Source organism: Notolepis coatsorum (assembly GCF_963971535.1).
Source record: "Notolepis coatsorum genome assembly, chromosome: 19".
Taxonomy (NCBI): Eukaryota; Metazoa; Chordata; class Actinopteri; order Aulopiformes; family Paralepididae; genus Notolepis; species Notolepis coatsorum.
Genome location: NC_140183.1, coordinates 61,483,047 through 61,496,554, shown reverse-complemented (window position 1 = coordinate 61,496,554; position 13,508 = coordinate 61,483,047). Strand labels below are relative to the sequence as shown.

The following is a 13,508-nucleotide window of genomic DNA, read 5'->3' as shown; positions in this document are numbered from 1 at the left end:
AAATTCTACTGAATCTACTCCTGTTTATCTGAGGTTCTCAAGTGAAATTCTACTGAATCTACTCCTGTTTATCTGAGGTTCTCAAGTGAAATTCTACTGAATCTACTCCTGTTTATCTGAGGTTCTCAAGTGAAATTCTACTGAATCTACTCCTGTTTTTCTGAGGTTTGCAAGTGAAATTCTACTGAATCTACTCCGGTTTTTCTGAGGTTCTCAAGTTCAGTTCTACTAGTATCTACTCCTGTTTATCTGAGGTTCTCAAGTTCAGCTCTACTAGAATCTACTCCTGTGTCTCTGAGGTTCTCAAGTGCAGCTCTACTAGTATCTACTCCTGTTTATCTGAGGTTCTCAAGTTCAGCTCTACTAGTATCTACTCCCGTAGATGTTCCATCTCCACGCACCCTCATGTCTGCATTGCTGGGGCTGTAGTAGGCCCTCCTGAAGATCTCTGTCATGTTCTTCAGGACATCCACGATGGCCAACAGGTCTCCGCTGTAGCTGGTCCCGTCGCTGGAGGTCACCCTCAGCTTGGTCATCACCTCTGAGACCCCGTCCCCCACCAGGCCACGCTGGGCCTTGGACAGGTGCTCACGAGTCTGGAGGGAGAACGTCGGCTCTATTAGTGGTTGGAATCAACACAGTGACAAGTATTTTTGTAACAAGGTCTCTCTGAGGACCTACATTTTCCAAGGGTTTTTCTTGTGAACCTAAGCTGAAACTAGACTAGCAGGTAATAATAAATACATAAATAAATGGTGCATTTATAGAGCAGCTTTTATCCAAAGCACTTTACAATTTGTTCCTCACAACTTACCACATTCACTCACACATTCACACACCGACAGCAGAGGCAACCATGCAAGGTGCCGACCTGCTCATCGGGAGCAGTTAGGGGTTAAGTGTCTTGCTCAAGGACACCACGACATGCTGCCCGGGAGGAGCGGGAATCAAACCTGGAACCTCCGGATTACCAGACGACAAAGACAGACAGAAAATCAAACAAAATGTACCCTGTTCCTGGGCTCCTAAACTAATAGTCTGTCAGTGTTTTATTCAGCTTTACATCCGGTCCTCACCTGCCTTTGAAAGAAACACATAGAAGTTGTGTTTGCATGGAACAATGAAGGGAGGTTTGTGTATGTACGAAAACAAACAAACAAACAAACAAACAAACAAACAAACAAACAAACAAACAAACAAACAAACAAACGTTCCTAATTGCTCACCAAAGTTTGGATACTGCGGTAATCATTGGATATGCACTTCATATAGGTGGGGTTCTCCCAGTAGGCGATACCTTCATCATCCAGGGAGCAGCGGCGAAGGATAAGTCCTGTATGGAGACACAGCCGAGGGGGTTCAATATCAAGTCAAGGCAAGTGTTCCTTTATTAAACTCCTTAGGGAAATTCAAGTGTCATAGCAGCATAGGGGGAGGGTGGGGGTACAGGTAGGATAGGTAGTAATAATAATAGAACATAGAACAAAGTGCAAGTAGTAATGATAATAGTGATAACAGTAGTAGTAATGAATAGAGTGGCAGGATTCAATCAGACAGTAGTAATAGTGATGATGGTATACAATGGTCCAAACCGTAGTATCATACTGCACCAGAGTCTGTGCAGTGTTTATTATTAAGAGTCAGATAGTCCTAACAGTTCTCATGTTCACCGGATGTTAGCTCTCCAGCTCTCTTAGCAGCAGTCTGTGCCCACGGTTTTGGAGCCTGGTGGCTACTGGCACGAAGGACTAGCCGAGGCAGTTTGTGTGTCGTGGGGGAATAAGTCTGTGGCTGAACATGCTCCTCATCCTGGCTCCTCATAGAGGGGGTGGGAGGGGTTTTCGAGTATAGCATCCAGCCTTTCCTCGTCCTCCTCTCAGCCACCACCTCTAGTTTGACCAGCTCGACTCCCACTACGGAGCTAGCCTTCCTCACCAGCTTGTTCAGTTTGTTAATATCACCAATGTCTAGGGAGATTCTTAGATGCCTATAACCTTTCCTGAGCCAGGGTGGTTGGAGTGTCTTATGCAGAGACGTGCACAGGACTTTAGAGGGGCAGGTGCTCAAAGGCTGAAAAGGGCACTATATCTGTGTGTTTTAACCTAGCGTGCGAGGCTGATTTTTAAGGGCCCTTTTCGGGCGGGGGGCCCCTTTTTATGTTTTTTGGGGGGGTTTGGTGATCAAATATTGAATATTGAACTATAATAATCAGTGCAGGAGCTCACTTATCCTTGAAAGACACTTTTATCACTGACTTAAAAGGCCCATACATCTCCATAAATGTTCAGGGGGGAGGGAATAAGTGCTTACCCTACAGACCCCAAGAAGTGCTGTATATTCTGTATTGTTTAATATATCCTGACATTTTTCAGTTGGAAGGGCAGTCTATATGCGTAATGGTAATAATATTTATATATTTTTTAAATAGCAATTTTTATGAGGCTCAAAAGGGCAGGTGCTCAAGCACCCCTTGGGCTCTATGTGTGCACGTGCCTGGTCTTATGGATGACCCAGGGACCAGGGCCCTCATTTATCAATTTTTCTTAGAAAGTATTCTATTTTCATACGTAAGCACAGAATTTAGAATGTGTGCATGCACAAAAAAAACGGGATTTATCAACCGTGCGTACACAGGTCCTACGCTCCTCCGTGTTGATAAATACCTCTTTGTTCTACCGTCAATGCTCGTGCATGATTATCCATATATGGTCATGAAACACCCCCCATGGGATGTGAAATAATGGACTGACCCGAGCGGAACTCTGTGAAACTTCACGGGAGATTGTTCACTGAGGCGCTGTCGAACCAAGAAGACACAACCGGTGTTATGGGATAAATAAAAGGCTGACTTGTACACGGTGATGTCAGATATCAACGGCTCCCTAAGACCATTGCTGCAATTCTGCCTGGACAGCTCAAAATACTAATAAAGACCGTTCGTTGACCACTGTTTGGCGTTGGTGGTGTGTCATTATAACCGTGCTGTAATATGAATGCCTTTATTAGTTGTGTTCGATTGGCTATAATATGATTTTTAGAGGCATCTATTTTGTTGTCGGTATTAGCCTAATATCGACAACAAAATAGATGCCTCTAAAAATCATATACTATTAGGTAGCCTATATGAATTACATATAATAGCAGCCATAGCCTACATTATGCAACAGTAACTTGCGCATATATAATAGCACAATGCACAGCCCTGCGAAACCTGCACAGTAAACTAACTTGATCATTAATCTAGCTGTTGTATCTTTACGCTTATGAAAACATTAAATAATATGTTTTCATTGCATTAATAGCCTATATTCTCAAATGGCATTTAATGGCTATCCAACTCCTCGTCGCTATCCTCGCGGACGGACCAGTGTATACCTTATATCATATCATATTCATATTCATATAATAGTTTACTCTATCAGCATACCAGCATGTAATACGTTCTGAGTGTGTATCTACCTCAACTCCTTATTATTTTGCGCATAGATTGCAGAAATACGGGAACGCTTTGATTTATATTAAAAGGCTTTGACATTGTAAAACTAAATACGTGGAATTCTGTAAGCATAATACAAGTCATATCGCCCACACGATATATGCTCTGTGTCCAGAGCATGTATGCTTTTCATTCATTTAAGACACATTATTGCATGGGTTTTGTAATACACATACACCCTCTGTTCTCATTGCAATGCGTTTTTTATTCTTTCTTATACAGTAGGAAGGGGGAAGAACACTATATCGTGGGTGTTCATATGACTTGTATTCTGCTTACAGCTTCGAAATTCCACTTGTTGCGTTTAACGTAAAGCCTTTTAAATATAAACAAAACGTTCCCGTGTTTCTGCGGTCTGTGCGCAAAATAATAACGAGTTGAGCTACGCGGAGCGCAGTCAGTCAGTACACCCCGTATATTCCGATAACGCTATATAAACCATGCTGCATTCATTCGGAGATAAAGACCTATTATTCCAAATGCTATTTATAGGGTTTTGACCATAATTACACTACTATTGCTATTTTACAATGAACTATAATGAATTACGGTTCATACAGAACACGCCAGTGTTGAAACTAATGCACAGAAGCTTATTTCCTTGTTGCTCTGGGCTGTGCGTAGACATACGCACAAAGTCAAGTTCACGTTCAAATTGATAAATCCCACACTTTGCTTAGAAATGGTCGTACGCACGGGTTATGCACATATCTGTGCGTACGCAACGTTGATGAATGAGGGCCCAGGAGAGGTAATGGAGTAATGGTAATGTTAATGGTAATGGTAATGGTAATGGTAATGGTAGTGGTAGTGGTAGTGGTAATGGTAATGGTAATGGTAATGGTAATGGTAATAGAGTGGTAGTGGTAGAGGCAGTGGTAATGGTAGTGGTAGTGTTAATGGTAATGATAGTGGTAATGGTAATGGTAGTGGTAATGGCAGTGGTAGTAGTAATGTTAATGGTAATGGTAAGGTTAATCGTAATGGTAATGTTAATGAAAATGGTAATGGTAATGTTAATATGAATGGTTATGGTAATTGTAACTGAGGGGTACAATTCCCTGACTGTATTACTAGATATGATACTTACTACCACTACCTTTGTACTTAATATTCGGCCACCCAGTACTCGGCATAAATATATTATGATGAACACTGTCACGTAGATGAAACGGATCCAACACAAATGTACGAATTAGAAATAGGTCTTTATTTCTACACAGCGATGGTGTGTAGAGCAAGCACTTAATCAAATCAATCACATTTATGAATGGGAATTAGTATGCACTTTTATGGCAAGAGTATTCGTCGGTATATCAATAGAGAATGTCCAATCTCTGAAGGCGCAGGTGGTACATATACGACCTGGAATAGTTAAGGAATAACAGCAATGATACTTTAATGATTATAGACTGGATACACTAGAGGGGGTTAATCCGGTCGCTTGTAAGCCGACAGGAGTAGGAAGGGGGGGGGGGTAGAGTCCGGCTGCCTCATCCGGCCAAGGGTATCCCAGGTGAACCCACTGTAGTGCCGTTCAATGCGCCGGCGATCCTTGGACCGCAGATGAAAGCAGATGGACTCTTTGTGGGCCGGCGTCCTCCGGTCCACGGAGGAGAGACGTGAAGCGACCTCGTCTTGCAGAGCGTCTCCTCACCTTGCGTCCTCTCCAGGGGGGGGGGGGTTCCAACACACGGCAGTGTCGGGGGTCTTTATCCATGGAATAATCAACGTATACAAAGCATAATCCGTGCCTGGGAAGGCGGGCTGTCGTCAGTAGAATAATCCGGTATACAGGTCCACTCGCTCGTCGGCTCTGGGGCTCCTCGGGTGCAATCTCACATGGGGTCGATCATCCTGGATAAACAGCCAGTTCTCTGCCCGAAACGATGGGGTACTGACTACGGTAGTATTCTCACCGCACGAAGCACTATATATTAACAGACTATTATTAGCTTAATAGACTACGTCCAACTCGACGATATAGTGCCAAATATGACTATTCAAATATTAATATACACGATGTCTCAATACCGATGGTAGGCCGAACTTGGCCTTACTCCCACACGTGGCGTCGCGGGGAGGCTTTACGTCTGTCACTCTATTGGAGGGTAAGAAACTGGACTGAAAAGAAAGTCCTACTTTAGTAGCGCAGTATATATACGCACTATGAACAAATAGTCCCATTAGTGGTGCGGTAGCCAGATTCCTACGCGGAACTAGGACTTGTTCGTACATGTTGAGCGGTACGTTTGAACTGGGTCTGGGGGGTATGGCAGCCTGGCACCAAGGTCTCGACCAATAGTAGAATGGAGACTATTATGGGATGTTCAGTAGGCTAGAATGGATATTCAATGCATATTGTACAAGGAATATACAAGGGATATCAAGGAATATTAGAGAATATACAAATACAATTAAATATATATATATATATAAATATATATATTCGGTTTAATCTGGCCCTTCACAACAGTAATGATAATGGAATGGTAATGGAAAATGGTAACATTAATGCTAAGGTTAATGGTCATGTTAATAGTAATGGTAATGTTAATGTTAATGTTAATGTTAATGCTAATGTTAATGGTAATGTTAATGGTAATGGTAATGATAATGTTAATGTTAATGATAATGGTAATGGTAATGGTAATGGTAACAGTAACATTAATGCTAAGGTTAATGGTCATGTTAATGGTAATGGTAATAGTAATGGTAACATTAATGCTAAGGTTAATGGTCATGTTAATGGTAATGAAAGGTAATGGTAATATTATGATAATAGTAAGGTTAATGGTAATGGTGGAGGAGGAAAGCTCACCCATGGCGTTGGGAGGGCAGCGGACCGCGGCCGTGTCCCCAGCAGGCGTCATCTTCCACACCACATTGGAGAAGTTGTCCTCCCCACAGATCTCATAGGGCTCTGGAGCAGAGAAACCGTGAGAGGAAGAGCTTTGAAGTATACCACATGGTTTTTTTCTTTTTTAATTGAACCTTTATTTAACCAGGCAGATCAAACCCTCTGAGGTCGCCAAACCCGTAGGTGGGTTTACAATAATGACGTGGCACGGTCTAGGCCGCCTCATCTCGGCGGAGAGGATTATTTAGAAATGACGAAAACGTTCAGATTCAGAAATAGGGCAAAATGAGATATTCACAATTTCTAGTGCTTTGAGTGCTAGTTTCCTTATTTGCTAAATGTAATACGACTTGTAAATGTGTTAATTAAGTAAATGGGTCATTGAGCATCCTGATGGCCTGGGGATAGAAGTTTCAAGTTTCAAGTTTCTTTATTAGTTGTCATGCAGAAGTACAGAATAATTTTATACAAAATGCTTCTTTCTGTTACGCTCCAGAGACTGTGCTAGGCAAAAAAGATAAGTATAAAATAAGTATAGCAAGTATAAAATAGAAGTCAAGTACGTAGACAACAAATTTCAGTATATACATATACAATGCTCAATGTAGAGTAGAAGTAACTGAGTTACCATACAATATACTATACAGTGCAAAGGACGAGGTACAATTTAGGTACAATTTACAGTAAGGTGTAATGAGGTATGGGTTGTAGTGCAAATTCTTTACCAATAAATATAAAGTGTGCTTAGGTGTTCTAAAGTGGTTAAAGTGGGTGCTGCAGTGAGTTGTATGTTTAAAGTGAGTGTGTGCGTGTGGATGTGTGTGCTGTGAGCTGTGAGTGCATTTGATGGTTGTTACATATTGTTATTGTTCGTTGAGCATCCTGATGGCCTGGGGATAGAAGCTTCTTCTGAGTGTCTCTGTGCTTGCCATGAGACTCCAGTATCGCTTGCCTGACCGCAGCAGTTCAAAGAGGCAGTTGTTTGGGTGGCTCGAGTCTTTGATAATTCTCTTAGCCTTGCCCATGCACCGCTTGTTGTAAATGCCCTGGAGAGTGGGAAGCCCCCCTCCAATTGTGCGTTCGGCTGAGTGGGCCACTCTCTGTAGTTTGCTACGGTCTTGTGCGGTGCTATTCCCAAACCAGGAGGTGATATTGCCAGTCAGGATGCTCTCTATTGTGCATGAGTAGAAGTTCTTAAGGATCTTCTGACTGACTTGGAACTTCCTTAGGCGCCTGAGGAAGTAGAGGCGTTGCCGTGCCTTCTTCACAACACTGTCAATGTGTGTGGTCCATGTCAAGTCCTCGGATATGTGGACTCCGAGGTACTTAAAACTGTTCACTCTCTCAACCGGTGCCCCGTTGATGCTGAGGGGGCTGTAGTCCCTGACCCCCGACCTCCTAAAGTCCACAATCATCTCCTTTGTTTTGCTGACGTTCAGGGAGAGGTTGTTCTCTTGACACCATCCCGCTAGAACCTTGACCTCCTCCAGGTAGGCCCTCTCGTTGTTTGCAGAGATCAGGCCCACCACTACTGTGTCGTCAGCCAATTTGATGATTGTGTTGTTGTTCCGCTGTGCCACACAGTCATGTGTGTACAGGGAGTAGAGGAGGGGACTCAGAACACAGCCTTGGGGGGCCCCTATGTTGAGAGTGATGGATGAGGAGGTGCAGTTGCCTGCTCTCACCACCTGGGGTCTGCCCGTCAGGAAGTCCAAGACCCACTGGCAGAGGTCATAGTTCAAGCCCAGGTCCCTGAGCTTGGCTATGAGTTTGGAGGGGACTATGGTATTGAATGCTGAGCTGTAGTCGATGAACAGCATTCTCTTGTCCAGGTGTGATGCTGCTGTGTGCAGCACATGGGCTATGGTGTCCTCCGTGGACCTGTTGGGGCGGTATGCAAATTGCAGGGGGTCCAGGTTGATGGGGAGGGAGGAGCAGATGTAGCCCTTTACTAACTTCTCAAAGCACTTCATGGCTATGGAGGTGAGAGCTACAGGGCGGTAGTCGTTGAGGCAAGCAGGCTTGGATTTTTTGGGTACAGGGATAATAGTGGACTTCTTCAGACAGATGGGGATGACAGAAGGGGTCACAAGTCATTAGACTAACAAAGGCAGGGCTGCTCTCAAGACTGGAAGGTGTTAAGTGGGGGGTTGGGTTACATTGCTTTCTGGGTAAAGTAGTCATTATGCATAGCAAGAGACATGGCTATGGTTTCTTTGAGGGCCTGTAGCTCTGGAATAAATAGTGTTATAAGCAATGTTGGGAACACATTACAGTAACGCCATTACTTTTGGCAGTACCTAGTACTCTAACTCATTACTTTTTAAATTCAGTAACTCAATTAACATTACTAAATGGTTCGCTACTGTGTTATTTTTATGTAGATTGGTAGCGAGCTGCAGTGCATTAATGAATCCATACATTTTCCGTGTATTAATCTGAACCGTAGTAAGAGTACAGGGGAGCATTCTCCTAACACTCCAGGGCTTGTTACAAGTAGCCGGACTTCGGGGTAATTCCCTCTGTAAGGTGGTGACAGTAAGCCAGGAAACAGTTATCTCAAGGACTGGGAATTTATTTCCGTTTGCAGGGTTGACAACTGCTCTCTATTATTTTTTAATTTTTTTTGGTCTTTTTCCCCCTCCATTTTTCTCCGATTTTCTCCCATCCCAATGTTAGTCGTATGCCAATTCCCAGTCCCTTCCTGGTCGCTGCGCACTTACCCCCCACAGTCAGATAATCTGGGAGAGTGGAGGCTACCACGTGCTTCCTCCGACACACGTCCAGCCAATCACCGCTTCTTTTCACCTGGCAGCGCGGATTCTCATCGAGAGGGCGTAGCGTGTGGGAGGATCACACTATCCCCCTCAAGTCCTATCCGCGCTTAGCAGGCGCCCCGACCGAACTGTAGGAGTCGCTGTTTACAACGACCCGGACCCACCCCGCCAGCTTCTCCCACCCTCTAATACAGCCAATTGTATTAGTGCAGACGGCCAGCCAAGCTGGTGACAACCCCGGAGCTGTGAGGCGAATCCAGCTCACAGCTCCGGGGTTGGTGACGAACGCAATCTCCGCTCGGCCACCTAACCGCCCACTGCTCTCTATTCTTAATGTTATTGACTAACGTTACATACAAATTAAGTGCTACCGTTCCCGTGTACACTCTGACTATAAAGGGCTCTACATGCTCGAGCAACTGCAACGCAACTGCAACACAACATGGGCTCTGCGACATCTGCAACCAAGACTATTTGCTGCTTGCGTAGACTACCTATCTATCCGATAATGCATCACTCTTAAAGGAGCAGGCAACATCCTAATCTTACAACACTACCCCCATGGCAATTAATTAAATATAATAACATTCCAGCACCCTTATGACTATACACAATATATCCCAAACAGATTACATAGCATTTTGTTTTCCTTTTGAACACCCCTTGAGTGACAGCTATTGTTAGGATATTATGGCAGACTAGACCCGTAGACGATGACCTGTAGAGGGCAGCAATAACTGTTCTGGCCTGAATTAAATTGATTGGCATTTAAAACATATCTTTGTGTTTGTGTCAGGTTTGTGTTTGTATAGAGTAGACCACATTGCTTAGCAGAGTTCAGTGATGTGAATGCAAATTAATGGAAACTGTCAAGTTGATCTAAAGATTTGAACTGTAAGAATCTGTAAGGGCATTAACTCAATCAGCGCCAGGGGTTGGGGCGCCAGGGGGTGCTAGAATGCCATTGCTTTAATAAATGGGGAGACTGCGACATTTCCAAGTGCTTAAAATATATCTTATATTATAGCTATGGGTCTAATACACCTGTCGATTGTCAGTGAGTCAGGTAGTTTTTTCATCCGTACATTTCCATTTTATACCGTTTTGAATATGAATAGTTTGGGTTCTTCTGAGTAATTCCAGGAAAAGACGCGATAATAGCGTTTTAGTGGAATACACTTACTCCGGAGAGTTTATAGGGGATCAACAGTAGATCTCAAGTCTCCGGGGGAGAAATATGATTGCGATCACAGATTTTTGAAATATTGATATCAAAGACGTGGTACGGCGTCTTTGGCAGAATGAGCATGGCGAGGAATGACGTGGTAAGGCGTTTTTGGCGACCATAGTGTTCAAATATTATTATTATTATTACCTTTATTTAGCCAGATAAAACATAATCTGAATCTGAATATAGTGTGTACAGTTAAGTATTCTTCTCAAATAGTTGATTATTTTATATTGGATTATTGTATCTTAGAGCTTGGCTTGTCTGTCTGTGTGTGTGTACTAGTCCTTTGTCCTGTCTATTGTGATGTCATGTTATGATGTAAGTATTATGTCTGTGTGTACTAGTCCTTTGTCCTGTCTACTTGTGATGTTATTATGTACTGTAAGTATTATGTGTGTGTGTGTGTGTGCGTGTGTGTGTGTGTGTGTGTCTGTGTGTGTGTGTGTGTGTGTGTGTGTGTGTGTGTGTGTGTGTGTGTCCTAGTCCTTTATCCTGTCATGTTACGATGTAAGTATTATGTTGCACGGTCACAATGTAAGTCATTTTTGTGGGCCCCGGGAAGAATAGCCACTGCAATGCTGTAGCTAATTGGGGATCCTAATAAACTAAACTAAACTAAACTAAAAATTTATTAAGTGACAAGCTCCCGTTCACTAACCTGGACAGCGCTTTTCGTTGCAGCGGCGGACCTCCTCCCGGTCCCCAGGACACGGCTGGCCCTCGAAGAAGGGCCCATAACAAACCCTCTGTCTCTGCTGGCTGCCCCCGCCACACGTCTTGGTACAGACCGCCCACGACGTCCAGGGCTGCCACTTTCCATCCACTGACATTCAGGACACATACGGCACGACCACAGATTAGACCTACAACACTATAGCCGTATAGTTTTATAATAATAATAATAATAATAATAATGATAACAATGTAAACTACTAACAAGTCAACCAGCACCTGCTAACGGATCTGACCCTTTAGCTCAGCTGGTTAGTGCGACCGCCTGTGGATCCTCTCTCTCTCTCTCTCTCTCTCTCTCTCTCTCTCTCTCTCTCTCTCTCTCTCTCTCTCTCTCTCTCTCCGTTCATCTGTATAGCCCTGCCTTAAGGGGGCTTACAGAGGGGGGCTTTAACTGCAGATCAGAAGGATCACATAAAGGGTACCTGGACAGTCCCCCAGGAAGCAGTCCATCGTCTCCAGCCACTCCCCCCGGCACTCGGAGCCTCCGTACGAGGGCCCGTTGCACTCCCTGGTCCTCTGCATGGTGCCGTTGGAGCACGAGGTGGAGCACGAGCTCCAGCTGGACCAGTCGTTCCACAGTCCGTCCACTGTGGGCGGGCGGCGGGAGGGCGGAGGAGGAGGAGAAGGGCGGGAACAGGACATACGGACAGAGGAGAAGAGTGTCATGGATTATGTCTTAAAGGGGCTGTGAGTGGTGTTTACTTTGTTAATATAAGTGGTCTATGTGTTAAAATAATATCTCTACATTCTGACAGCCATCACTGATATAGAGTGTCTGGTCAGTAACATGGGTCTGCCAGTCCCTCCACTCTGCAGTAAACAGGAAATACATTTCCTGGTGTCCCTTCCCACTTTATCCAATCAGGAGAGAGAACTCCACACTGCAAAAATGGTCTGACAAAAATAAGAAATAAGCAGATATGAACTTGAAACAAGTCAAATAAATTTGATTTACATAAGTAAAGATATCTAGGGTTCTCTCTCCTGATTGGATAAAGTTGGAAGGGATATCAGGACATGTATTCTCTGTTTACTGCAGAGTGGAGGGACTGGGAGATCCATGTTACTGACCAAACACTTTATATCAGTGATGGCTGTCGGAATGTAGAGCTACTTAACGCTTATTTGAACAAAGAAATACCACTTACAGCACCTTTAATATCAGTAAAAATGCACAGGCTTTCGAAAGCCCCTCATGCTTTGACACGTGACATTTCTGTCAGTTCGTTTGAGCAATATAAGTAACAAGAGGAGTCTGTTCTTCACCTGGACACACCGCGATGTTGCAGAACTTGGTCTGCTTCTCTGGGCCCATGCAGGGGTCGCCCCCAAACTGCGGGGGCTTGCAGGAGCGCGTCCGGTCCCTGTAGCCGCGGCCACACGTGGACGAACACAAGCTCCACGGCGACCACTCGTCCCACGCGCCGTGCACTGCAATCAGAGCGGCTAGGGTATGATTTATAGAGGGAAACATACACCAACCTCTCTCACAAAACACAAACCAACACAACGCAACACGCTGGATCAAAAAACCACCGGCATCATCAGCAGATGCCACATTTCCTTTCCACAATACAAACCTAGTGAGACATAGTGCGGTATCCCCCCGCTACTAATGATGGTGACGGCTACGGCGGCTCAGTTGTTTCGCCGGGGATCCGTCACACACACAGCACACCGTCGTAGTGGAACTCGTCTTGTGAGGTTTTTGGAGAGGAGTCGCCCTGCCTGCATGCAGAGGGAGCCCGCTCACACAGTGAGGTCTATTATACCACAGGGCTCCTTCTGATCTGCAGTCAAAGCCCCCCTCTGTAAGCCCCTTTAAGGCAGGGCTATACAGATGAACGGAGACAGAGAGAGAGAGAGAGAGAGAGAGAGAGAGAGAGAGAGAGAGAGAGAGAGAGAGAGAGAGAGAGAGAGAGAGAGAGAGAGGATCCACGGAAGTGGAAGGGTGGAGATCCCGAGGCGAAGGGAGAAGGGGGTAGCCAGGAGAGGGAGAGAGAGAGGCTTGTGTGGTGGGTGAGAGCCAGGAGTGGGCTGTAGAGGCGAGCACGGGTCGTGTTGGGACTTGGGGTGGTGAGGGGAGGGCGGGTGGGCGGTATGGGGGGGGGGGGCGGGGGTCAGCCAGGACGGGCTTACCTGGACAGACGGCAGAGTTGTTACAGGGTCTCTGTTCACGCAGCGGCCCGCTACACTGGGTGCTGTAGGAGGAGGAGACGCAGAAACGCGTGCGGCTCTGCCAGCCCTCGCCGCACGTGGCCGAACACACGCTCCACGGCGACCACTCCTCCCCCGACGCGGAGTCCACTGAGGAGGGAGGGGAGGGGGGGAAGGATGGGATAGGAGGATAGGAGGAGGAAGGGGGAAGGAGGAAACAGGGCCCAAACTAAATTAGCATGCAGGATGTGT

At 45.2% G+C, this 13,508-nt stretch overlaps 1 protein-coding gene across 1 annotated transcript in view; it reads right to left on the bottom strand.

Annotated features, from left to right (window-relative positions):
* The window catches only part of adgrb1a (adhesion G protein-coupled receptor B1a), a gene marked incomplete at its 5' end in the record, with an annotated part of 169,377 nt that overhangs the window by 137,256 nt on the left and 18,613 nt on the right, over window positions 1-13,508 (bottom strand). The window contains 7 exons of the mRNA XM_084336668.1: window positions 402-596; window positions 1,227-1,333; window positions 6,318-6,419; window positions 11,023-11,187; window positions 11,522-11,686; window positions 12,366-12,530; window positions 13,239-13,406. Coding sequence (XP_084192794.1) covers window positions 402-596; window positions 1,227-1,333; window positions 6,318-6,419; window positions 11,023-11,187; window positions 11,522-11,686; window positions 12,366-12,530; window positions 13,239-13,406 — 1,067 coding nt within the window. The remainder of the gene's footprint in view (window positions 1-401; window positions 597-1,226; window positions 1,334-6,317; window positions 6,420-11,022; window positions 11,188-11,521; window positions 11,687-12,365; window positions 12,531-13,238; window positions 13,407-13,508) is intronic.